The sequence below is a fragment of the Echeneis naucrates genome, chromosome 9 (genome assembly GCF_900963305.1).
Source record: "Echeneis naucrates chromosome 9, fEcheNa1.1, whole genome shotgun sequence".
NCBI lineage: Eukaryota > Metazoa > Chordata > Actinopteri > Carangiformes > Echeneidae > Echeneis > Echeneis naucrates.
The window spans coordinates 14998212-15023069 of NC_042519.1; the positions used below are offsets into that span (position 1 = coordinate 14998212).

General features: G+C 40.2%; 1 protein-coding gene across 1 annotated transcript in view; it reads right to left on the reverse strand.

Annotated features, from left to right (window-relative positions):
* Nucleotides 1-24858, reverse strand: part of oxct1a (3-oxoacid CoA transferase 1a) — a 48422-nt gene that overhangs the window by 17310 nt on the left and 6254 nt on the right. Inside the window, exons 8-13 of the mRNA XM_029510427.1 lie at nt 4453-4560; nt 4026-4140; nt 3548-3642; nt 2869-2917; nt 2397-2469; nt 1134-1209 (exon numbers count right to left, since the gene is read on the reverse strand). Coding sequence (XP_029366287.1) covers nt 1134-1209; nt 2397-2469; nt 2869-2917; nt 3548-3642; nt 4026-4140; nt 4453-4560 — 516 coding nt within the window. The remainder of the gene's footprint in view (nt 1-1133; nt 1210-2396; nt 2470-2868; nt 2918-3547; nt 3643-4025; nt 4141-4452; nt 4561-24858) is intronic.

The window sequence follows — 24858 nt, forward strand, 5'->3', positions numbered from 1 at the left end:
TATTGAAAAGAAGTGAGGAGGTGAACTTAACAGAAAACAGAGTGTCTGGAACTTCTGTGAATTACTAGGTGCAGGGCCTCCACATTTAGAACAGCTTAATAAAGCGCAGGGAGTGACAAAATAGTACACCAAATACAAAATGCTATGCTTTATTGTGTTACCCCTTTCTATTCTATCTATTGTTTTTCCAGATGTTTCAGGCTGAGTGAAAATGTAAAAGCATTTCAAAGCCCTCAGTGGGAAAATGTTCATCTGCATTTTACATATTAAAAGCATTCATAATCACACAGAGAGCGCTGCATACGTAAATCAAAACTCCTACGTAAAACATTTCCAATTTCATGCCATATACCCATCTTTAGATAGTGAATAATTTTCATTATCTTAGAAGGTGGGAAATGTAATTCTCTTCATCTATCCCTTCAAACAGGGGAAAATGAAGACTAAAGCGTAGGTGAGGACAGAGGACAGACAGTTTGTGTGCCTTCGGTACTGTTCAGTTCCACTGTAGGCCTTAAAAATGTGTATAAAATAAATAAAAATAAATATATGTTAATTAGCTATTACCATGGGCAAACAAGTACAAGTGGAGAGGCAGAGTGAAAATAAAATAAGGTGCAAAATTTTGAGAACAGTATTGCATTGCACCAACAGAGATGGCTTACATCTGTGTGTGTGCATGTGTATATAAAATGTCAAACAGGTCAAACAGGAAACAACTACATGCTCTGGGCCTGTGGAGCCTTCCCACACTGTGAATAGCCTTTTAATGGGTTCTTGTCCTCAGTAATCATCGAGGACGATTCCTAGCCACCCTGGTCTTAAGACCAATCGACCTGATGGAACATCGAGCGATAATGGGGGCCACCCATCATGCAGTAGCACTCGCAAACACCCCCTACTCCTTCATCCTGTGACAAGCATATTCTCTTGAACAACCACCAAGGCTAGACTATAGTGAATTTGTTTCATTAATGATGATCATGCATTAAAAGCAACATTATAAACATAATACAATTTCAAAAAAGTAACATGTGTTCTGTGTGATAAATATGTGTGATAATAAATGGATGTTGCCCCCCCCCAAAAAAAAAAAAAGAAAAAGAAAAAGAAAAAAAACCCAACATACTTACAGGGATCATCCAGTTGGCTAGGTCTCCATATTTTGACACCTGCATGGCTCCAAGCATCGTCAGGTTGATGTGACCCCTGAAGACACAAGAGAAGAAGACAGTTTATAAACTTACAGCCATCAATTACTTAATGACAGGACAGATTTCCATGGCAAAGGTAATGAAAATAGTAGCCATTCTCTGTCTGTCTGTATTTAAACAACAGACCAGGTCATAAGAAAAACACTAAAATAGCTACGTTTTTGTTTTAACTCCTGTTCTACTTATTTGTATTTTGCATATTCCCTCTCTGGCTGGTGTGGCGGTCTTCAGATCTTCCAATCTGTGGGCACCAACTTTAATTGCCAGTTACATGAAGACATACAATATTTGCAGAGTAAATTTAGGCCTGATTCATCGGGCATACTGGTAAATTCATCTTTGTTAGCCTTTGTCCACAGACTGCAATTCCTTTTCCTGTTTCTCCTAAATTAGGGGTTCAAAGCCCAAAGAGAGGCATCAAACCAAGCTCATGGAGCAGGTGCAGGGCACTGTTGAGATCTGTATCACCATTTTCTACAGTAAAACCTTTGTATTTTATTTCCTCACTGTTACTCCATTGCACCAGCCAACACAACTATGAGGACCCACTCCCCTTCAAACACATACTGCAGGGAAGAAGTGATCAAGTTTTGGGAGTACAGCTGTAAAACGCAAACCCAATTTAAGATATAGCCGGTGCAGCAACATACCTGTCAAGACAGCCCATTCTTTTGTGCTATTTGTGTAACTATGTTTGCACATCAGCAAGTAGACAAACACACGGCCAGCATAGTTCCATTTGGTCCCCGGCTTTGGGGTGGGACAGCACGATTTATGGGCAGTATTGGATTTCCACTGGGCGGACAAACAAAACTGATGAGGAATGAGTGCGGGTGGGCAATCTCAGACAGCTTGTAAATCAGTAAGGACTAGGGACTTTGGGAGGGCTGTCTACTTGTACTAGTAACAATAGCCATCTATTAATATCCAGTGTCACAAATGGTGGCTGCGGCCCTACATAATGCTTCCAGCTGGCTTATGGTGCAGGTGACAAGCTAAAAAATGAAGGAGAAACTTTCTCAGACAAATTTCTATTCACTCTTATTTTTTCAGTATTAAATGCAATAAGAAGCTGATTGAAGTGAATCTTGGCTATAGAAAAATATATTAATAAAGTGTCAATCCATATAAAATGTCGGGTATATGTAACTTTCAGTCAGCAAACAAGTTTACAGAGCTTACCCTCTGATCATGGCAAATGACTCATCACTGGAGAAATACGCAGCCCCAGGGAGCACTGTGACAGTCTCCTTCCCTACACAGAGTTCAGACCAGAGAATTGGTATCTTTCATATGTGTGGTTTCTTTTTTGTAAAACTGAATATTGGAATGAATTTAGTACAGTGTTAACACACAACAAAAGACATTAAACTGATACATAAAAATACATTTCTAAATTAATGGTAGATAATCTGTATTCATTAATTACTGATGTGAAAAACTCACATTTATCACTTTAAATGTGAATCTTAATAAAGTGTTAAATTGTCATTACACCATATGATGCATTCACTGTAGAAACAAGAGGATTTTAGAGTTATGTCTCTTCATCCATCCACAATTTAGTGAAACAAATGTTTCCATATCCACATTTTGATTCATTTATCTTCGGGAACGTATCATGGGGGGAGGTTATGACTAAGGGAACCCTTACCAGCATTTATCAGGTCTGCATCCACTGCATCCTCAGTGGGGTAGGGGCCCTAAACCGAGAGAATGAAGATAAATAGGAATTTGCACACAGGCAAACAGCCACACTCACACATGCCACTCAGCCTGACTGACCATGATCTTTGAAAGGAAAGACAGACGCAATCACATTTTTCTGATTAGATGAGACATTGATTTTCTGTCTTCCACAAAGGGAGCAATCCTTTAGGTCGGATTGGGGAGGATGGGGAGAGCAGAGCAGAGAAAAGGAATGGCAAGGAGACAGCAGTATCTCTATATTGACACTAATAATTAAAAGAAATTTTGACAAATAAGGCATTAGTGTAGGCGCTTACATTCTCCTGTCAACACAAGTGATTGGAAAGTCATTCGATAGCAGCAGCTGCCTTTGTTGAAGGCTCAGCCAGCAAATAATGATTGTGAGAAAGTAAAATGGATGAGAACGTGTCAAACTGCCACAATTTGTTACATAACAAACTCACATTTCAGATGAGGACGCTTACAAGCAATGATACAGCTCAAATAAACGGATATTTTTTGGGACATGCTCAGAGCACTATTCAGTTTGAAACACTTTCCTGCTGCTTAAAATGACTGTCTTCACAAAGGGCAGAAGATATACTGTTCATTAGCTAAAATAAAAAGCTCTGTGGGTATCTTACCAGTCCCAAGATTCCATTTTCACTCTGAAGATGTACAGTGATGTCTGGTTTTATGAAGTTGCTGGCCAACATGGGTATACCTATACCAAGATTAGCTGATTGGCTCTTAGTTAAAGACAGTTACTCTTTAATTAGGATTTATTCAACGGAATTCCTGCACAAATAATACACAGCCTTGTCTTTAACCACCTCACACCCAGGACTGACACTGTCATATTGTGTAAAGAAATTTAACATTTTGACTCTGGACAATGCATTGAACTTCATAGTTTTAACATTTCCAGGAGACAAAATATGAATAAGTAGACAAATTACTGAGTGGTTGCTCACTATGGCTAATGTATTTAACTAGAGCAAAGGGAAGAATAATTCAGCCAGGAAACAGAGTTCCTTGCTCTTTGGTAACAGTCTGACCCCATAAGTCTTAGTTACATCATTTCGTGATTTTCTCACGGCTTTTATTCTTTTGAAAGGATACCGTACATCCCGTCCTCAAACTCCAGTGCAGCACGGCGAATGATCCTTTCCCGAACAATGTCGGAGTCCTTCTTTGGTTTGGGCTGCTGTTCTTGGACTTTCTTCACTGTGCGTTTCTGGATTCAATGCAGAAATGCCACAGCATACAGCAGGAAATGGGAGACAACGTTCTTAATTTGCTAGGTGTAATCAAGTGCAAGGAGACGTGTTAATAAATCTGACTTACAAACTTAAGTCTGAAAACTGTTAGGAGATGGTACACTACCACTCAATCACAAAGGGTTTAATTCTTAAGGATGGATTACTCATGTATCATTTTATTAATAATAAGTTAATAGAACATGACTTTCAATAAAGTGAGAACAGCATGCATATATCAACATGTAGCATTCTGCATCATGTCCAGTGTTTAAAGGAAAACACTCTACCTCAATCCTTTTTTCGTAACTGTCTCCCTGGAAAACTCTCTGGACATAGATGCTGGGAATGTGGATGTCCTCTGCAGCAAAGGTCCCAACATCCACCACCTCCTCCACCTGCACAGAGACACAGAATGATGAACTCACCTTTGTCTGCTAAACGTCTCATGACCCAAGAAGATTCAATTTCAGATTAGGAGACTGTGCACTGATATCATTATGGGTCCAGAAAATAACCTTTGTTAACCTTGCTTGGAAATTTACTGATTTAAATGATACAGACCTGCTTAGCTCTTTTTTTTTTTTTTTTTTTCTTGGGGGGGGGCATTTTGCAGGTTCAAGAAATTGCCTTGAATTTTTAATTATTTTTAAAAGACAAATTCTGATAAATAAAAATGAAAATGTTCAGTTTTCTTCATTGAATGCAGCCTTTTTACTCTTCACTTTTAAGTCAAATCCTTTATTGAGCAACAAACTGCAGTAATGGGGGCCACAAAGAGACATTTATTCAACAATTGTAGTTTCGCAGGATTAAAAATTCTTTCCCTGCTATGTCTTCATGTCTTTCATGGCGAAGAAAGTGTAAATATTCAGGAGAGGCAGAGTTCTATTTATTCTTTTATCAACTCCACTGAGTCTTGTGAAAACTGTGTACCCAAACTCATTCTGGGATGAAAGCAGAAGAGGATCATCTGACACTCCAAGCCCGGGGGATGGTTCTTGATCCATGGATCAAAGATGATGGAGGGTAGGGATGTGGGAAGGATTGTGTATTGGTGTTGGGAGGATTTGGGTTAAATCAAACGCAGAGGTCAAACCAAACTTTTGACTTTTTATTACCCTCTGTGGAAAACCACATAAAGCTACATGTTTTGTTGTTTTTTTTTTTATATACATTTATCAACCAGCTCTGTCTCAGGACTCTCTTCCAGGTGTGTATTTCTGTTAAGCATGTTCTCACAATCTCATAGGAGATTATATAACGGTGGACACTTTTAAAGTCTAAATATACCCTCATAACACTTTAATTGTTCTCCTATTTTATACGGCAGCAATGTAAGATAGTTAAGCATCTCACATACCAACTAAAGAAGATCTTCCTGTCTCTAAAACAGAGGTGCATCACCTTTGTGTAGAAAGTGGCCAGTACCAGAAGAAGAGTGTAGCTAGAGGGTTATTTCTGTCTGACTAACAAGACACAGATGGAAATGGCTATTGATTTGAACAGAGTTGGGTCAAACATGACTAGGATAGTGATCCCACCACAAGTGCACCTGCTCCCTCCTCCTTAGGTAACATAAGGAACAGCTATAAACTGAGCCTACAGCCTCCACTATACAGGTGTTGACAAGAGCATCGGCATGTGTCTACAGTATGTGTGGGCTCCACTCATTCCAGCGGGACCATTTTTAGTCTGCTCTAGCTCCTAAAATTCCTACAGTGCATTTAGAAAGTACTAATACTCCTTCACGGTTTTCACATCTTGTTATGTTGCAGCTGTATACTAGAACAATAAAACATGTTTTTTCTCCCTACACAAGCCAAATTCATATGATTTAACGCGCAAAATCCGAATTTTAGAAGTTTGTTAAAATCTAAAAAGGAAAAAACTATTTCAAACCCTTCACTCAATATTGATTAAGCACCTTTGGCAGTGATCTCAGTCTCAAGACTTCTCAGATTTGATGAGACAAGCTGTACACAGCAGGCTGTGGGGATATTTCTGTGCTATTCTCCTCTGCAGAGCCTCTCAGCTTTGACTTTGGATAGGAATCCTCAGTGGACAGACACTTTCAGGTCCACTGAGACGGTACTGGGCAGGTGATGCAGTGATGCGATTGGTGCCTGTTTTCCCTCCAATGTGACTGAGGACAAACAGTTCATCTTGGTCTCATCAGACCAGAGAATCTTACTTCTCAGGGTCTGATGGTAGACTGCTTGCAAACAAACAAATAAACATCTTACACGCTTCTTCCACTAAGCAGATGCTTCCATCTGGCCACTGTCATAAAGCCCACATGGGTGGAGAGCTGAACTGATGGTTGTCCTTCTGGAAGTTTCTCCCAAATTCAGACAGAATCTGTGGAGCACACTCAGAGGTATCATCGGGTTTCTTGATAGCTCACCGTTTTAGGCAACGTTTGCTTTTTTGCTCTAAATTGTATTGTCAGCTGTGAGACCTTATATATATATAATTTTCCACAGTTTGAGTCCAATCAAGGTAAAGAAATGACTGATTGTGGACTGAAGAATGGGGAGCTAGTTAATTTAATTTTAATTTTAAAACATAAGACTACAACAGAATACCCTGAATTTAACTATATTCATATAATTGTCATGTTTCCTTTAGACTGTGTAGACTTATTTAATCTGAAGCCTCTGAAACTTTGACTCAATATAACAAACAAAATAAACTGTGAAGAGGTTTTGACCTAGTATGGAAAAACCACTTTGCTTTATTACATCCCTGCGCTAAAAGGGATGAGGTGTAATTTCATTCCTTAAGAATCTTCAAGGGGGAAAGGCCCCTGGGATGACAGAAAATTAAAAGAAAACAAGGAGGCGAGAGCAACAGAGCACCAGAGTTGTCATCACATCTCTGGGGACTAAAAGGGGACTGAATAATACCAACATAATTCTTGCCCTCCCCTCTACTTCACTCCTGTGTGGCTCATAGTGTAACCTACTTATTCCATTTACATGAGGGGCAAGAAACCGTTCAGAGCAAATTGAATTGAATCTCTCTTTATCTCCACATCCTCCCTCAGCACTCAGCACTGACTGAGGAGTCAATGGCTGAGAATGGATCCCATCTTAGCGTTGTCATGGATACGCAGGCTTTGGTCTGTGGTGAGCTAAGGCCACTCAGGACTGTAAAGTGATTTTAGACTCTTTATCTGGTTCTCTAGGTTGGGGTTATGGTAAATCTCTGCTGCACTGCACTGAAAATGAGGCCATGCAGGATGAGACTATCAGCACAGTGGAACTGATGCAGCAGTCCCACACATCCACCCACATCCTCCTCTGGGAGCCTGATCTCTTTTCGGTGACAATTACGATTTCCATAGACATCTTCATCAAGCAATGAGGCATGCATCACTTAAAAAAAAAAAAAAAAGATTTGTAACCAGTAGAAAGTAATTGGCATCATCTTACCAACAGCAGGTGAATAATTTTAATTAATTTTAAACCGCAATTTTGTTTCTTCAGTTTATATAGTTCCTAAAGGAAAAGAGCAAAAAAGAAAGAAAAAAAAAAAAAAAAAAAACTACAAACACCATGGATGGATTTCTCCGCTGGATCGGCCTCTCACATATGTATAAACCATGGATTCAGCTCAGTTTTCTATTACCCTGCCAAAGCTAAGTCACAGCTCAATAACAAGCTCATACAATTTAAATGTGCGTTCATAAAAAAGCCCTGCTTCCTTTCATCTAGGTGATGAGTCCGGTTGCACTGCTGTTCAGATGGGAGGTTCAACGGACGAGTAGAAATAAAGCCTTAAAACAAAATAATAAAAACACACAAGAACACCACATATGTATGCATGCAAATGAGCAGGTGTGTGGAGCAAGCGAACAGGCACACACAGACACCAACATTGATATTCCTGTATCTGTAGAACAATTTTCACATCAAGGAGAGGAGCGCGAAGCATGAAGTGAGCTGGCAGACGGGCATAGGGAGCCAAAGTGCCCTCAGGGGACACAAAAAGCGTTTTTTGTTTTTTGTTATTGTTGTTTGTTGGGTTTTTTTGGTTTTTTTTTTTTGGCTGTGCACTTTGTCATACATTGTGAATGTCAAACTGATTGGTATACAATACTATTACAGTCCTAGAGTAAGCCAGCGACAACAAAATCAGGACCACAAAATAAAATAAAAAAAAACTGGAGAAAGTGGAGCAATTTATTTTAGTGATTAAATTGTCTAAGTGTAGGTATTCATTTCAATTGATTGCACTACTGTTGAGCATGTGGATTCCTTCCAGTCATCAAATTAACAAGCAGGCAGAAAGGAGACTTTGCGTCACTGGAGTATATGTTTGGTATAATTCTGCATTACTAGTGTTTTTTTGGTACTAGTAAATGAAATGCTTCTAACAACTGCAATATTCATTACAAATTAAATGGCCCTGATCTGTATGAAGACCTTGTTAACAGCAATGATAACATTCGTCATGAATCTGGTAATTATGTAGAATTTGGCTTAAGAGTCATCCAAAGTTGAAGCGACAAGATTTATCTTCTATTCAAATTGACACAGACAAATTTGATGGTGCTAAAAACAAGGTCCGGACATCATCAAAAACTTGTGGGGCAAAGATTTCAGGTCAGTCTACGGATTTATCAAGTTCAAGTCTTGATTTTTATTTTCACACCATGAAACCAGGTGCTGGAGCTAGGGACTAGTTCTCTGGCTGTACTGTTCTTGACACGGAGATTTCCATTGATGGCTATATTTTTTAGAAAGGACAGGAATAAACATGAGGGTGGCAGAGCATTATATATCAGAAATAACTTTCCAGCGACACTGTGCTCTGAGTTTATCTCAGATAGTTTAGAATCTCTATGGGTCAAAGTACATCTTCCTCACCTTAAACCAGTACTGATCAGCTGTTGCTATAGACCTCCAGGGATTAATGTACAATATATGAATGGTTTATGTGTGTTAATTGACAGAGTTACAGTTTGCAAATCATTGTCCAATGAAACAAAAGTTAGTATCATTAAATCAACGCGTGTAATCTGTCTCAGATGATTTCTCGACCAACCAGAGTCTTTACTAACAGAGCTGGCCATACTTCTGCCACTTGCATAGACCATATTTACACAAATATTCCTGAATGCTGCACTAATCCAGTTTCTCAATCTGTGCATGCTCCTATGAGAAAGTGTATTGCTAAAGCAAGACCAGCTCCATGGCTGAATGAGACTCTAAAGAGACTCATGTCTCAAGTCAAATATAAATGAGTAAAGTCTGGATTAGTGGAGGACAGATTCAAGTGCTGTCAACTGAGAAATAAGAAATAAGATTACAAAACTGAATAGATCATTGAGAAATGAATATTTCATGCAAAGAATAAATGCTATAAAAAAAGATGGTAAAGAGCTCTGGAAAACCCTTAATGAAATAATGGGGAGATGGACACCGGGTGGGGCTTCCTTTGTGGAATCAGGGGGCATGTTTTTGACCAAACCATCTGATATAGCTAATTATTTTAATGATTTCTTCATAAATAAGGTCTATGCACTAAGGCAGAATATGGACAATACTGATTCTAATTATTAAAAGTTCATAAAAAATAATGTTATGTTAGACAAGAGTTGTATTTTCCATTTTAATAGTGTGGATGAGCAGGAAGTAAGGAGCTGTTGAAGTCCCTGCCTTAACACAGCTCAGTGGGTAATGACATGCTGGACAGTAAAGTACTTGGTCTGACAGCTGACTATGTTTATGGTCCGATATGTCATATATTAAATGCATGTTTAATGAAAGGTGTTTTCCCCACTATCTGGAAAGAAGGTAAAATGATCCCCTTACCTAAATGGCAGACTAGCACTGACTGGGCAGAACAGTAGGCCCATCACTATTCTCCCAGTTCTTAGTAAACTAATGGAGCGAATAGTCCACTCACAAATACAGGAATACTTTGACTGTAATGGCTTGAACACAGAATTCTAACATGCTTACAGACATAATCATTCAACTTGTTCTGCCCTTACAGTAATGACAGATGACTGGCTCAAGGAAATAGATAACACCAAGATGACTGGTGCAGTATTACTCGATTTTAGTGTGGCATTCGATGTCATAGATCACAATCTACTAATCGGTAAACTAGAATGATATGGCTTTAGTCCAACCGCCATCCAATTTATGAGGAATTATCTCAAAAATAGGACACAACGGGTTTATTACAATGGCAGCTGGTCTTGGACTGTGGGGTCCGCCTTGGACCACTCTTATACGCCATCTTCACAAATGATTTACCATCAGTTTTGTGTAAAGCAACTGTACAAATGTATGCTGATGACACCATATTGTATTATGCTGCAAAAACTGTCAGTGAACTGGATGGATCGTTTTATCAGCTGAATTAAATATGGTTTCTGATTGGATGAAGCCAAATCAATTATCGAGTCATAAACTGTCATCTACACCAAAGATGAGTTTGAACTTGTCTGGGGAACCTATAGAACAAGTAGATTATTGAGCGACTATCCGAAGGGTCCAAAAAAATATAGTCGCAGAGAGGCTAAGAAAGGGAAAGGCGATTACCTGCCAGACACGATGGTGGTGAGGAATCACGGCTCCGAGACATATTACCTTTTGCACATTTATTGCTGCTTAAACACAAACATCGGGACGATCACTTCCAAAGCATCTTGTATGAGCACCAAAATGTCAAAGCAAGTAAAAGGCGATATGAAGCAAAGAAAAGTGATGTGATGGCGCTGTGACATCGGTCAGCAAAAGTAGAACTTCCCCCCCTCACCCTCTCATTCCAAAAAACCCGCCAGGAGAAGACCAGCTGATAATAGTATTGCTGACGTAACACCTACACCATGTGACAAATCCCCGTATGTGACAAGTCATTCAGAAACCCATGCATCCTCAATAAACACCACAAGCCCGTGACATTGCTGGCACCTACATTCCGGCCCCATAATTATTACAATTAACACAGTAATAATTACAAACACACACACAAAAAAATCATACAATTTCACCTTGTGCGTTTTTTTTTTTTTTCTTTTTTAAGAGTCCATAGTCCATTATAAAGTTCATCGTAGCTCTTGATTTCAGTTCTCTTGAAGGAAGTCAAGTCACGTCCATGACAGAAGTCAGTAATAATTGTCCAGAGTGAATCACTCATGTCAGGTCTGGGTCAACAAGTCAAACAGTCCTTAGGCCTGAGCAGAATCCTGAAGCAGACAGATCTTGGTCACAGGTCTGCAGAGAGTACTAGTCTGGGTCTTAATTTGAACCTGCCGCACTAGTCCTCTTCTGTCTGGAAGTGTCTCAGTGATCCTTCCAATGACCCAGGAATTCCTAGGTGCAGAATCGTCCACTATTAGTACGATGTCCCCAGGAATGAAGTTCCTCTTGACCTTTGTCCACTTCTGCCGTTCCTGTAACTGTGGCAAATACTCCTTTATCCACCTTTTCCAAAACAAATCAGAAATGTATTGGACTTGTCTCCATCTGCGACGTGTATAACTGTCCTCCTTGTGAAACAGTCCAGAAGGTAGACACGGTTGTTTTTTGAGAAGCAGCAAATGATTAGGTGTAAGTGCTTCCAAGTCGTTTAGGTCTGTGGATTCCTTGGTAAGAGGTCTGCTATTGAGGATGGATTCAACCTCACACAGGACAGTATGGAGTCCCTCCTCGTCCAAACTCTGTGCTCTCAAAGTGGAGTTAAGAACTCCTCTGATGGAACGAATTAACCTCTCCCATGCGCCGCCATGATGTGATCCGGTAGGAGGATTAAAGGTCCATTTAATTCCTTTCTGTGAGAGTGTATCATTGATCTGTTCCAGGTTCCATCCTTCTATAGCTCGTTTCAACTCCCGCTCAGCACCAACAAAATTAGTGCCATTGTCCGAGCGGAGCTCCTTAACTTGTCCTCTCCTTGCCATGAAGCGTCGTAAAGCATTAATAAAGGAACTTGTGTCCAAAGATGAAGCCACTTCAATGTGCACTGCTCTTATCACCAAACAGGTGAAGATGACTCCATATCTTTTGACAAGACTCCTTCCCCGCTTGATGTCAAAAGGTCCAAAATAATCCACACCGACATAACTGAAAGGTGGTGCATCAGGTGAAACTCTGTCAGCAGGCAAGTCTGCCATCTGCTGGTGACCGATGTTACCATGAAGCCTGCGACAAACCACACATCTGGACAAGATTTTTCTTATGGCTACACTGGCAGAAGGAATCCAATAGCGTTGACGTAGCTTTGACAGCACATGGTTCCTGCCACCATGTCCAACTGCTTTATGAATGTGGCGTATAATGAGGTCAGAGATGTGAAGATCTTTGGCTATTATAGCTGGATGTTTAGACTCTTCAGGCATAGCTGCCTTACTCAGACGACCTCCAACTCTCAAAACACCATCATCCAGTATTGGGTCGAGCTTGTATATGTGGCTGTTTGTTTTCACGCTCTCTCCCTTTTGTAAGCAGGAAAACTCTTCTGGGTACTTCTGCCTTTGACAGAACTTGATTATTTCCAGTTCACTGTTTTTGATCTCTTCCAATGAGAGGTAACCATGACACATCTTGATGTCCTTGTGTTGCCCCTCTCTTGATGCAGACTGTGCAGTAGCTTCCTTCCTCTTCCTGATGTTCAAAAGCAAAGCCTTAAGCCTCAGTATCCAAGCCATGACTCTCAGGAGACGAGTCCATGATGAGCTGCGATCTATCAAGCATGTCACAGCGTTATCTTTCTCTTGCTCCACAGAAATAATAGCAGAGACTTTGACTTCTGGGTCTCCAGCTGTAAACTTTCCCAAGCCATCTGGATACACAGGCCAAGCTTCCTCAGGTTGCAGAAGGAATGAAGGACCACACATCCACATTTCATCATTTAAAAAGGATTCCACTCTCACACCTCTGGAGGCGAGGTCCGCAGGATTGCAGGTAGTAGACACATACCTCCATTGCGATGGATTAGACATCCTAAGAATTTCTGAGACTCTGTTAGCTACAAAGACTCGAAATCTTGAAGTTTCGTTTTTGATGTATTTCAGAACTGAGGTACTATCCGACCAGAAAACAGAGTCTTGTAGTTCCATCCTCAGCTCCTTTCTCCACAGCTTGTCCATTCGAGCCGCCACAACAGCTGCTGTTAGCTCCATACGTGGGATTGTCACAGTCTTTAAAGGTGCCACCCTGGATTTTCCCATTATAAAGGCTCTATGTACAAGACCTTGGTGATTGTGCAACAGCAGGTAGGTGACAGTCCCGTATCCCTCTTCGCTTGCATCCGCAAAGTGATGTAACTGGGCGGAGGTTATTTCTCCAAAGTTGGGAGGTTTTAAGCATCTGCTAGTCCTGAAGCCATCCAGTGTTTGTAGCTCTTTAACCCAATCTCTCCATTCCTGAGCTGCAGATGCAGGTATAGCGTCATCCCAGCCCAGCCCTTTGCGGCAGAGGTCCTGCAGTATCCTTTTAGCAGTGAAAATCACAGGAGACAAGATTCCAAGAGGATCATAAAACGAACCAACAGTAGAGAGGATTCCTCTGCGGGTCAGCGGCTTCTCTGGAATGGTTATACTGAATCCAAAGGTATCAGATTGTGCACACCATTGCACTCCCAGAGCCCTCTCCACTGGAAGGATATCCTGATCCAAATCCAGATCCTTGACCTCCTTTGCTCTTTCCTCCTCTGGTATTGCTGCCAGAACACTGCGGCTATTACTTATCCACTTGGTCAAGTTAAAGCCTCCCTTAGCACATATTTTCCTCAGGTCCTCATACAAGCAAATGGCTTCCTGTTCTGTGGTCACCGAGACAAGAAGGTCATCAACATAAAAACTGTGCATGATGGTTTCAAATACATGCTGACTGAAGAATTCCTTGTTATCCTCGGCGCACCTACGGAGTGCAAAATTAGCAATGCTTGGGGAAGATGTAGCCCCAAACAGATGGACAACCATCCTGTACTCCATCATCGGCTGGCTAAGATCTCCATTGGGCCACCAAAGAAATCTTAACAGGTCTGCATCTTCCTCTGGCACTCGAACCTGATGAAACATCGCTTCAATATCAGACATCAGAACAATAGGTTCCTTCCTGAACCTAGTTAAAACCCCAATTAGCATGCTTGTGAGGTCCGGTCCTTGCAGGAGATGTGCATTGAGTGAGGTTTCTTTGAATGATGCTCCACAATCAAAAACTACACGCATCTTCCTTTTTTGAGGATGGTATACCCCATGATGCGGAATATACCAAACCTTGCCATCACTGCGCTCCAAATCTATGTCTGGCACTCTCTCTGCAAATCCACTCTCTATGAGGTTATCCATGAATTCAACATAGTCTTTGTGGAATGATGGCTCCCTGGCAAACCTTCTCTTCAAGTTGAGAATACGTTGCTCTGCAATTATGCGGTTATTAGGCATGCTTAAGTTTCTGTCTTTCAGAGGAAGAGCGATGCTGTAATGTCCATCAACCAGTTTTGCAGATCTATCAGCCATCTCAAGAAACTTGCAGTCATCCTTTGACATCCCCACCAATTCCTCTTGGTTGTTCTCCGGGAAATCCACTTTAAACTGCTTACTCCAGAGTTCATCAAGTGTGACAGCTGATATTCTGTTAATGGAAACTGTTGACTGACATCCAGGACTATTATCATCTCCACCAAGTGGTCCATTTACTGTCCAACCCAGCACTGTCTTTACAGCATACGGCCCTCCATCCATGCTCCTAATGACCTCCAGGGGCTCCAAAGCATTAGGAACGTTTGTGCCAATCAGAATCTCCACCTCTGCATCAATTTCTGGCAAGCAAACATGTTTCAAGTGAGGCCATTTGTCCAAGTCTTGCTGGCGTGGGATGTTACTTCTATCGACAGGCATCTTTGGTTGTACAAAGAGCTTTGGTATTTCATAATACACGTCACTGTCCAATCCAGCAACTTCCAAATGAGAAGTAACACCACTGTCAACCACCTTTTCTTGTCCCATGGTGCGCAGAAGAATTTTTGTTTTCCTCCCAGGGAGACCCAGCCTGTCCATCAGACCCACTGTGCAGAAAGATGCTGTACTCCCTGGATCCAAGAAGGCGTATGTTTCTACTGTCCATTGTCCTTTAGCTGATTTAACTCTGACAGGTACAATAGCGAGCTTACAATCTTGATCACCGGCCCCAGTGAGACCACTGGTTTGCACTTCTACCATACCGCTGCTTGATGGATTTTCTGAAATGTTCCCATCCTTTTCCATTTCCACTTCATTTTCCCTCTGATGTATATGCAACATGCTGGGGTGTCGTGCACCACATATTTTACAAGAAAGACGCTTCCTGCACTCTTTGCTCATGTGCCCAGTGCACAAGCAGCCAAAGCAAACTCCATTAGTTTTCAGGAAATTCATCTTTTCACTGTGGGCTTTCCTCTCCAATAGAGTACACGACTCCATCCTGTGTCCATAGCTTTTACAGTAAAGACAAGATTTCTCAGGTCCATCCCTTTTGTTATCTGATTGAGTCCCTTTTTTGAATGTTACAACATTTGTGGCGAAACTGCTCCCTCTAGGCTTTGAACGAGGTATGGATTTTGTTCGGCCACTTTCCTTTATTGTGACGATTGGAGCATCCTGTATGTCTCCAAATACAGGATCCATTGTGATTTTTACCTGTCGTTCAATGAAGTGGACAATATCAGCAAACATAGCTCTGCGTCCGCACTTTTCTTGGATGTCACATGCTGCTGTACGCCACTTGTCCCTCAGCTTGTACGGTAGCCTTTTGATGATGTTAAGCATATTTGCCGATGTATTTAAATCACACAGATTGTATACATCCTTCATGGCATTACAACACCCACGTAAAAACAGACTGTATGCTTGCAAAGCTTTTGCATCTTCTGATTTAATCGATTGCCATGCAAAGATTTTATCCATGTAAGCAGATGCAATTACATGATCATTTCCAAAATGTTCATGGAGCAAAGTTTTCGCTGTGGCATATCCATTTCCATCAGTCATGTGTTGACAGCTTCTGACCAGTTGTTGAGGCTGTCCTCTGGTGTATTGCTCCAGGTAATAAAAACAGTCTCTCTCATTGTTGGCCTTTTGTTCAATTGTTTGTTCAAATGACTGTATGAAGGTGTGATATTGCAGAGGGTTTCCATCAAATATCTGAATATCCCTTTTTGGCAGTGATGCTAGACATTGCTGCTGCACCAGCATTGATGTTATTTCATTTTGTTTCTCCATCACAGACATGATGTAGTTGTCGCTGCTGATGTTCTGAAAAAAGGGTACATTTTCAGCCTTGAGATGAGACATTGGTGGTACTGCATCATTTGGAGTTGTGCTCTGAAATTTTGTTGGCACCGAAGACCCCTGCTGGAGAGTTTTAACTGCAACCTGTTGCTTTGACTTTACACCACCAAAGTTTGGATTCAAAGTTTCTGCTTCAGGTTGTCCTCCTCCATCCTTTCCATCTTTACATGGTAAAAAGGGCTCTGCATGAATATTAATTCCCTTTTCAAAATAAGACTCCATGCCGTCCAGTTTGCTAGAAGCAGCACTCCTCACGCTTGATCCAGACTTTCTCAACACATGTACTTTTGCTACAGATGCAGCTATCTCTGCTTCGAGTTGGAGTTGTTCCTTTCTTTTCCTTATTTGCTCTTCCTGCTCTTCAAGAGCGTGTTTTTCCTTGAGCAAGCTTTGGCGAGCCAGCAAAGCAGCAACATCGGCCTCAGCTCTGAGACGTGCGGATGAAGTGGATGACACATTAGACCTTGTGCTGTGTTTAACGCTGTCATGATTTGAAATACTGTCAAATGGTGCTATTTCATCCTGATCATCATTTTGAGGGCATAACAACCATTTTCCTTCTTCCACATCCTGCTGTGCTTCATCTTCCACAGACAATTCCTGATTGGACAGGTGAGTTTCCAATAGAGGTACTTGGGTTATTTTAAACCATGCTTCCACCTCCTTAATGCATCCATCTTTGTGCTTATTGACCTTTGAAAACCATTGATTTTGTCTTTCTTGTTCCTCAGTGGGAATAAATGGCATCAGAGATTCATGTAAAGCAGTAGCGCACTCAGATTGTTGCATTAAATCATTCAGTTGTGATTTGACCGGAAACACATTTTTCTTATCCCTCATGAGCTCCTTGAGAGATGAAATCAAGCGTTTTATTTCATCCACTTTCTTTTTGCGCTCCTTTTGAATTGATTCAATTTTATTCACCATGGCCTTTTCCGTGAGAATTCTTTTTCGTTTCTCCTCAGATTTACCGACGCTTGTTCCAGTATGTGTAGCGCTCATTTTGCATGCACACAAAAATCACAATGAGAATCCAAACCAAAGCCAGCAATATCAAAAACCACAATAGTTGCGCAACATCAGTTCATGAAATCCAGCGCCGCAATAAATCACACAGTGAGGCAGCAATCCAAGCTTCCAACAAAGCGTCAAAACTTCACTCAACAGCAACAAGCAAGACTCCGGGACAACACGCCAACTTCCATTCGGTATCAACCAGCTCAAACTGTTTCCAAAAGCCAACATAACAGCCGAACTAAGTCAGTTTTACATACCGCTGGTGATCCGCGTTGTTGCCCGGCTGCTGCACTGTGAGGCGTCCTCAGGTGAGCTCCAGCTCAAAGCGCTTTGTCTCGAACGTTTTTGCTGACAATATTGAGCGACTATCCGAAGGGTCCAAAAAAATATAGTCGCAGAGAGGCTAAGAAAGGGAAAGGCGATTACCTGCCAGACACGATGGTGGTGAGGAATCACGGCTCCGAGACATATTACCTTTTGCACATTTATTGCTGCTTAAACACAAACATCGGGACGATCACTTCCAAAGCATCTTGTATGAGCACCAAAATGTCAAAGCAAGTAAAAGGCGATATGAAGCAAAGAAAAGTGATGTGATGGCGCTGTGACATCGGTCAGCAAAAGTAGAACTTCCCCCCCTCACCCTCTCATTCCAAAAAACCCGCCAGGAGAAGACCAGCTGATAATAGTATTGCTGACGTAACATCTACACCATGTGACAAATCCCCGTATGTGACAAGTCATTCAGAAACCCATGCATCCTCAATAAACACCACAAGCCCGTGACATTGCTGGCACCTACATAGATAAAGTGAAATTAAGCATGGTGATTGATAGTATGAATGTAATAATGAATGTAATACTTATGATTGTTATAACGTATTCCAATTACGATGTTTATAATGATTTCTACGATGTTTTACTGCTTTTATATTATCATTGTTAAGGGATTTTTTGTTGTGGACCCCAGGAAGATTAGCTTCTCCCACTTTGGTGACAGCTAATGGGGATCCTTTTAAATAAATAAATGAATAAACAAACAAACAAACAAACAAACAAACCACTTTTATCAACTTGGAAATTACAGTCAAGGTTCAGTAGCTAATATTTTAATTATGGCGTTATCTGGTCTTATAATCTATCATGTCTTTACTTTATTTTGGTTGTGTGAGTGTTTGTTCATTTACTGAAATGCGTTACCCAGGAGGAGGAAATGTGTAGCTAGAGGTGACAGAGGATAAGGATGACAGCGACACCACACTCTCATTACCCTGTGTATTTATAGCCTCCCCCATCTTCCTCCCAGTGTGTGTGTGGGCACTTGGTCATGCATTGCTGACACTTTCGGGGCTCAGCTCCAGCTTTATCCTCTAACCCAGAATACTGACAACATGAGCAATCTGTTTCTTCTCAGTGGAAACTTGCCTCATCTATGTCAGCCTTTATGGTATCCGGAAAATGGCAGACAGCCCAAAAATGCAGCGGGATTAAAACAGTTTTTGTTTGTTTGTTTGCCACATGCTCCTCTGTGTTTCAGGTTCAGATGACTACCTCACATTGAACATTCAGACTATATGTTCAATTTGAAACATTAGGTTTATTCACACGTTCACAAGTCTGCAATGCCTGTCCACTTGCTGTGAACATCTCTCTCTCCGTCTGCCTTCCTTCCTCTCCGTCCAACCAACAGTGACCCACAGCTGCTGAGTAACCCAACAGCAAGACATCGGCTTTAGAATCAGTCATATAAAAGTCAGAGTCAGCATTACACATGAGTACAAGTCTAGTCCAACTTGTCAAACTCATCAACAAGTCACTGTGCTGAAGATGAGACAAAAGTATCACTCCAATTTCAAAAAACAATTGTCAGTATTGCAGACAGCCAAATACAAGTACTCAAGTACTATAATCAATATCCATATAAACATAGGTTGATACACTAGTTTTAAAGTACTGAAAGAGATTTTCCATTGAACTCAACATTAAATGTTTGAATTCATGCAGGCCTTCAGACCACTACCTTAATCTGATGCCAACATTACATTTTTATGTTTATTATTTGACAAGTATGGGCAAATAAAGACACCATTTCGATGTTATTTGAGAGAACTAACATAAATGTTGAGTATTAAATGATCGTCTATCTCTGATCATGTTTATATATAGACCTACTAAGACCGGATTTTAGAAATATTTTTGCATAAAATTTAATGAGTTGACTTACTATAGTCTCTTCATCAATTCATTCCTGATCCACTGTTTGCCTTTCAAGGCTGAAATTAATTAATCTTACTGACCTTTATCATTACAATGGACAATATTCATGAATAGCTGTAGGGTCTCACAGCTCTACTAAATGGACATGTTATTGCAAGGTTAATACTATCAGTGTATCAGTGATGTTTTTTCATTCCATCCACACATGCAAATAGCATTTTTGGTTAAAAAAAAAGGCATTTAATGAAGGTCAATATTACAGCAAGCAACTGTTGTTGTAGCCAAGTCAGCCTTTCAATTACTAACACCTGCTTTTGAAAGGTTTCCACTAAGAGTGAAAATAGTGACATTATACTGAGCACAAAGCACAAAGCACAATACTATAGCTTGTCAGAAATGAGTACTTGGTGGTATCAAAATTTATTACTGTAGTGTATTACACAATTGTTCTTATTTTTTTTATTCAGTTTGGATTCTAAACTGTGCTCCTCTCTGAATACTATGAGTCCTATGAGTCGAATGAAGGCTGTTTTCTTTAGAGACAAAGAAGAGATGGAAAGGGAATCAGACAACACTGTGCAAAATAGAGAAATAAAATTATGACATTCATTCTACATCTTATGCACAGAAACACTACTTCAAAAACCTCTTTAGGCAGGAAATGAAGGAGAAAATTATTGGATTCATAATTATTTGTAGCTTGAGTAATGGAGTTAGTCAAGGGCACAAGTCAAGAACAAGGCGAGAAAACCCAAGAGGGCATGAAAAATGTTCGCAGTAATAAATAACTGCAATTCCAGCAATGAACATTGAGGCATTGGCAAAAGGATTGCATATTTCATTCCAATGCATATATTTTAAAGGCAATTAAAGAAAATTAAGAAAGTATCTTTAGTTCTCCTGAACTGAAAATGTCTTTTTGTTGTTGTTGTTGTTGTTGTTACTAGAGGTATCACATCTAGAAACAAACCAATACACTGTTTAAGCCCTTGCTGCTATTTTTGTTTCAACACAAATGCAAATGGATGGCTAAAGCTGAAGCCCCTCAGGATACTGAGGTCATTTATATCCAATTAGCCCTCCAGCCTGGTCCAAAGAACAAAACACACTTGCAAGCACATTCATTCAATTCATGCATGACTGGTTGAGGTGTGCACACAAGCACCCACACCACATTGCATTACCACAGTAACAGAAAACAGTCGAGTCATTTACTGTGACTGATGGCTGAACGACGACAGAAACCACTGCTTTAATTCGACCTCTGTTGTAATTTATCCAACAATGCGCTTGGGCCTTTCACTGCACCTGCACTAAGGGAATAACTGTACCAGCTGGATACCGCTGAACATTCAACAATTGAAAAGCCTGGTTTGGTTGCCTAGCAACCGTGGCAAGAGCTGGTGATGATCTGGTAATTTTCAAAGTGCTTTTGTGTTATCTCTCATTTTCTGACACTGTTCCTCTCCAGTATTCATGTATCAGAATTGAGACAGGGACAAAAATGATTCTCTGACCCGACGACTATCAGCAGTAGAGAAGGCTAATAATCACTACAATAGAATATTACACTATACTCAGTAAGGTTGACCCCAAGCACCAGGAGATCATTTGAATTTGCTTCCCAGAAATGTCATTAATAACTTACAAAAGTGGAGGTACAGGTTATACACCCAGATGAGTCTGTCAGTGATTTCATGAATGATGTACAGATTCAGTCAGAATGAGATGAAAGGGCTCAAAAATTCAAAATGTAATTAAAATGGAGAACCTGGTGTCTGACAGTAAAAGATATAAAGTATGTATATATTTCCTATCACAATTTCATTTGCTTTTCAAACAATATATATACGGCCATATCAGCCTGCAAGTTTACAAAGCAAAATGTTATTCAATAATACCATTCACTCTGATGTGGTAATATTCAACTACTTAAAACAATGTCGCAAAACCTAATGAAAATGAGATTTGGGTTTTCCTTAACTCTGTAAAGTGGACTTAATTTCACAACAGATGAAGTATAGGAATTAAACTAATCTAATGTGGATTAAATCCAAGAAGCAACATCCTCCATATTGGCTATAAATGAAGTGCCAAAAACTGCAGTTCTTTGAATGGCAGCTTGATGCTGGCTCCAAAGGGAAGTCATTCCCCATGGACTGCCACGTTTAGATAGCCAACCAAACAGCAGAAACATGTTTTCAGCCTGGATCAAAAAGGATTTTGGGTGGGTGCCATCTTAGTTGGATAGCAGCAAGTTGTCTGTTGTGTCAACTCAGGTAACTGAATGTAACCTCTCAACATTATTTTAGCCTTTTGGAGGTAATGCATAAATTGAAGCTATTAATTGAGTAATAAGTTATAAGGAGGTTTGTTCTTTTGTTTTTTAAGCTAAGTGAATTCTAATTTTAATTATACCTTAGCACTACTTAGCCGATATTGACGTCTATACTCACTTAGCTTGTTTGACTGGCTTGTTACCTCACTAATTAGCCAACAAATGAATTGGCCTTGGGATAGCCTTCAAGCATAAGCCCAGATGTTGCCCAGCTAAGATAAAAATGGTAACAGCAGAGTATGCTTGGCAACTATTCAACTAGCACTCATAGGAGGCTACTCTGAGCTTCAAATTCACTCTTCAGAAACCATGAAGTGGCACCACAGAAGTTACATCCCCAGTTTATGACAGAACCTAATCAACCTTGTTGTTTTCACCTTATTATAACTGATGTCATGTCTAGTCAACTTCTATTTATATATTCACCAGTTCACAACTGATTATCTCGAGGCACTCTCCAAATAGAGCAGGTCTGCTCAATATAACATTTTTTACAGAGACAACAATTCCCAGCAACGGCAAGGAGTTGGTGAGAGAGGCAGAAACCTCACACAGAGGTAGACTAAGGGTGAGTAGTGTTAAGGCTACAGAGAAAGAGATTTAGTCAAGCAGACAAGCAGTTTATTGGGCATCATGTTCCCCTCAGACCTTGCTCCACACTGGTCTGAGCTGCTAAGAAGAGCAGCAAGTTAAATGAATAGCTTCAAAAACACCTGATCCCATCTGTTGGTTCTTTTCCCTGCCTTAAACAGCATCCACAGAACAAGGTCAATATTGATGGGGCATCATTGGATTTATGACTGAGCATGGATTGAATCCTGAAGACCCATTTATTTTCAGAGATGGTAATTGTGTCGGTATCAGAGATAAAAGGTTTTTAATGGGTGCTGCAATACAGGCTTATCACTATATTGCTGCTATTAAGTAGGCTTGTCATAGATAAAGTTCATATGTTACCTCAAGTGCAATAAAATGGGCACATTTAGAGTGTTATAATGGGATTCAAGGTATTCCCTCTACTAGGCCAAGCAAGATCAATCTGAATTAGCACTTAAATAAAATTTCATCTCAATTTAATATTTATTAACATTAGGAACCATATTTGTTTAATATTTAATGCAAGGAATGGCAGTTCATTTATATCAATGAGGAAAAAGGCAAATTTGTCATGTTTGCAATGCAAAAAAAAAAAAAAAACCTTAATAACCAAAGAATGTGATATATACACATGACCAGTCAAATGTTTGAACACACTTTCCCTGTATTTGAATTCAACCTCTGAAAACCCTGTCTTAGATCTCTTCTCAACCTAAAGCACAACCTCCAATGAATGCCCTGCCACATAGAACCATTTAGTTCAAATGTATATGACAAATTTCTGGTTCCACTATTTGATATAGGACATGACAGGCAAACAGTGAAATGTAAAATCTTCAAAGACTAGCCTGAAAGTCACAGAGTTGTTTGCCACAGTCTGGGTTTAGTGCTTGTAGGGAACATCAAATTGCATTTAAATTGGATTCATTTAGGTTCACATGCAAATGCAGAGCTTTCCTTTCCCTTAATAAAAGAGCTTCTGTCAGGTTGTGGAATGTGTTTGGGGTGAGGTTAATTGATTGAGATGCAGCATTAATTCTTTTCATAAATGTGTCATTTATAGAAAAATTTCTTGAGGCTACACATCTAGAACTGGTACTCAATTAAAAAGGCTGCATATACACCATGTCCTTGTTTGAATAATTACGCAATTATTTCTGGATCTATGAGAGGCTTTCTTTATTCAAAATACTCCCCAGACCTTGTTACCTTAAGTATGTCAGGTGAATCCTGGAAGCTTGTGATACTTCAGGATTTATTGCTTTCAACTTTTCATATCATTCTTGCTCTCTCTATGCCAATGTCCACTGTATAGAAGGAGAAATGCCACAAGACAAGGAAATTGGCTTGGAAATCCCCTTTTTTTCCACATCAAATGAAACCTGGAAACCTTTGAACAGTAGCTTTATCCTCTACTTTGCACTCATCAAAACCACCTTAAGCAGATGACTTTGGTGCAGTAAGGTTAAGGCAGACAGGTCAATATTAAATCCAACCAAGTATGCTTGCATCTCATCACAAGGCTTTCTAACCGGCGTTGCATTATCATTCATTTCACTACACAACAACTCCAGCAGACATCACACAGACACTGGTCGCTACCACTGCCATGACTCTCATTATCTTTGTGGGGGGGGGGGGGAGGGGGGGTGTTCCTTTATACCATAGTGCGCATTCTCCATAATTCATGATTTTCGTTCATGGAATCATGGTCATTATCATCTACATGGCTCTTTTATGCTGCAGTCTTAAAATTCCCCCCAAAAAAATACAAATAAACTAAATCAGAAAAAAAAATACCTGTGCTACTTGTACAAACCATTAAGTCTCCTCTATAAAAAATTATCCTTCCCATTTGGTCACAGACAATTTTAAAATCAACAATTGACTTAATCTCAAGTCCAGCCATCGTGGAATAACTGAAAATGTGCTTTGTGGAACTGTGTTCAATTTATCAGAGACCCTTTTCTACTGATTTATTTTCAGACAGCGCCTACGTTTTATGGTTTTCTCACACACAGTTTTTCTCCTTGCTGCTCTCTGAATCAAACGGTGTCTATATGAGAGGTGTGAAGTTGTCGTGTGCTGGAAGGATGGAGTGGAAGACACACACACACACACACACACACACACACACACACACACACACACACACACACACACACACACACACACACACACACACACACACACACAGAAAAAGATGAGCTATCACATTTCTGCATTTTGAAATGC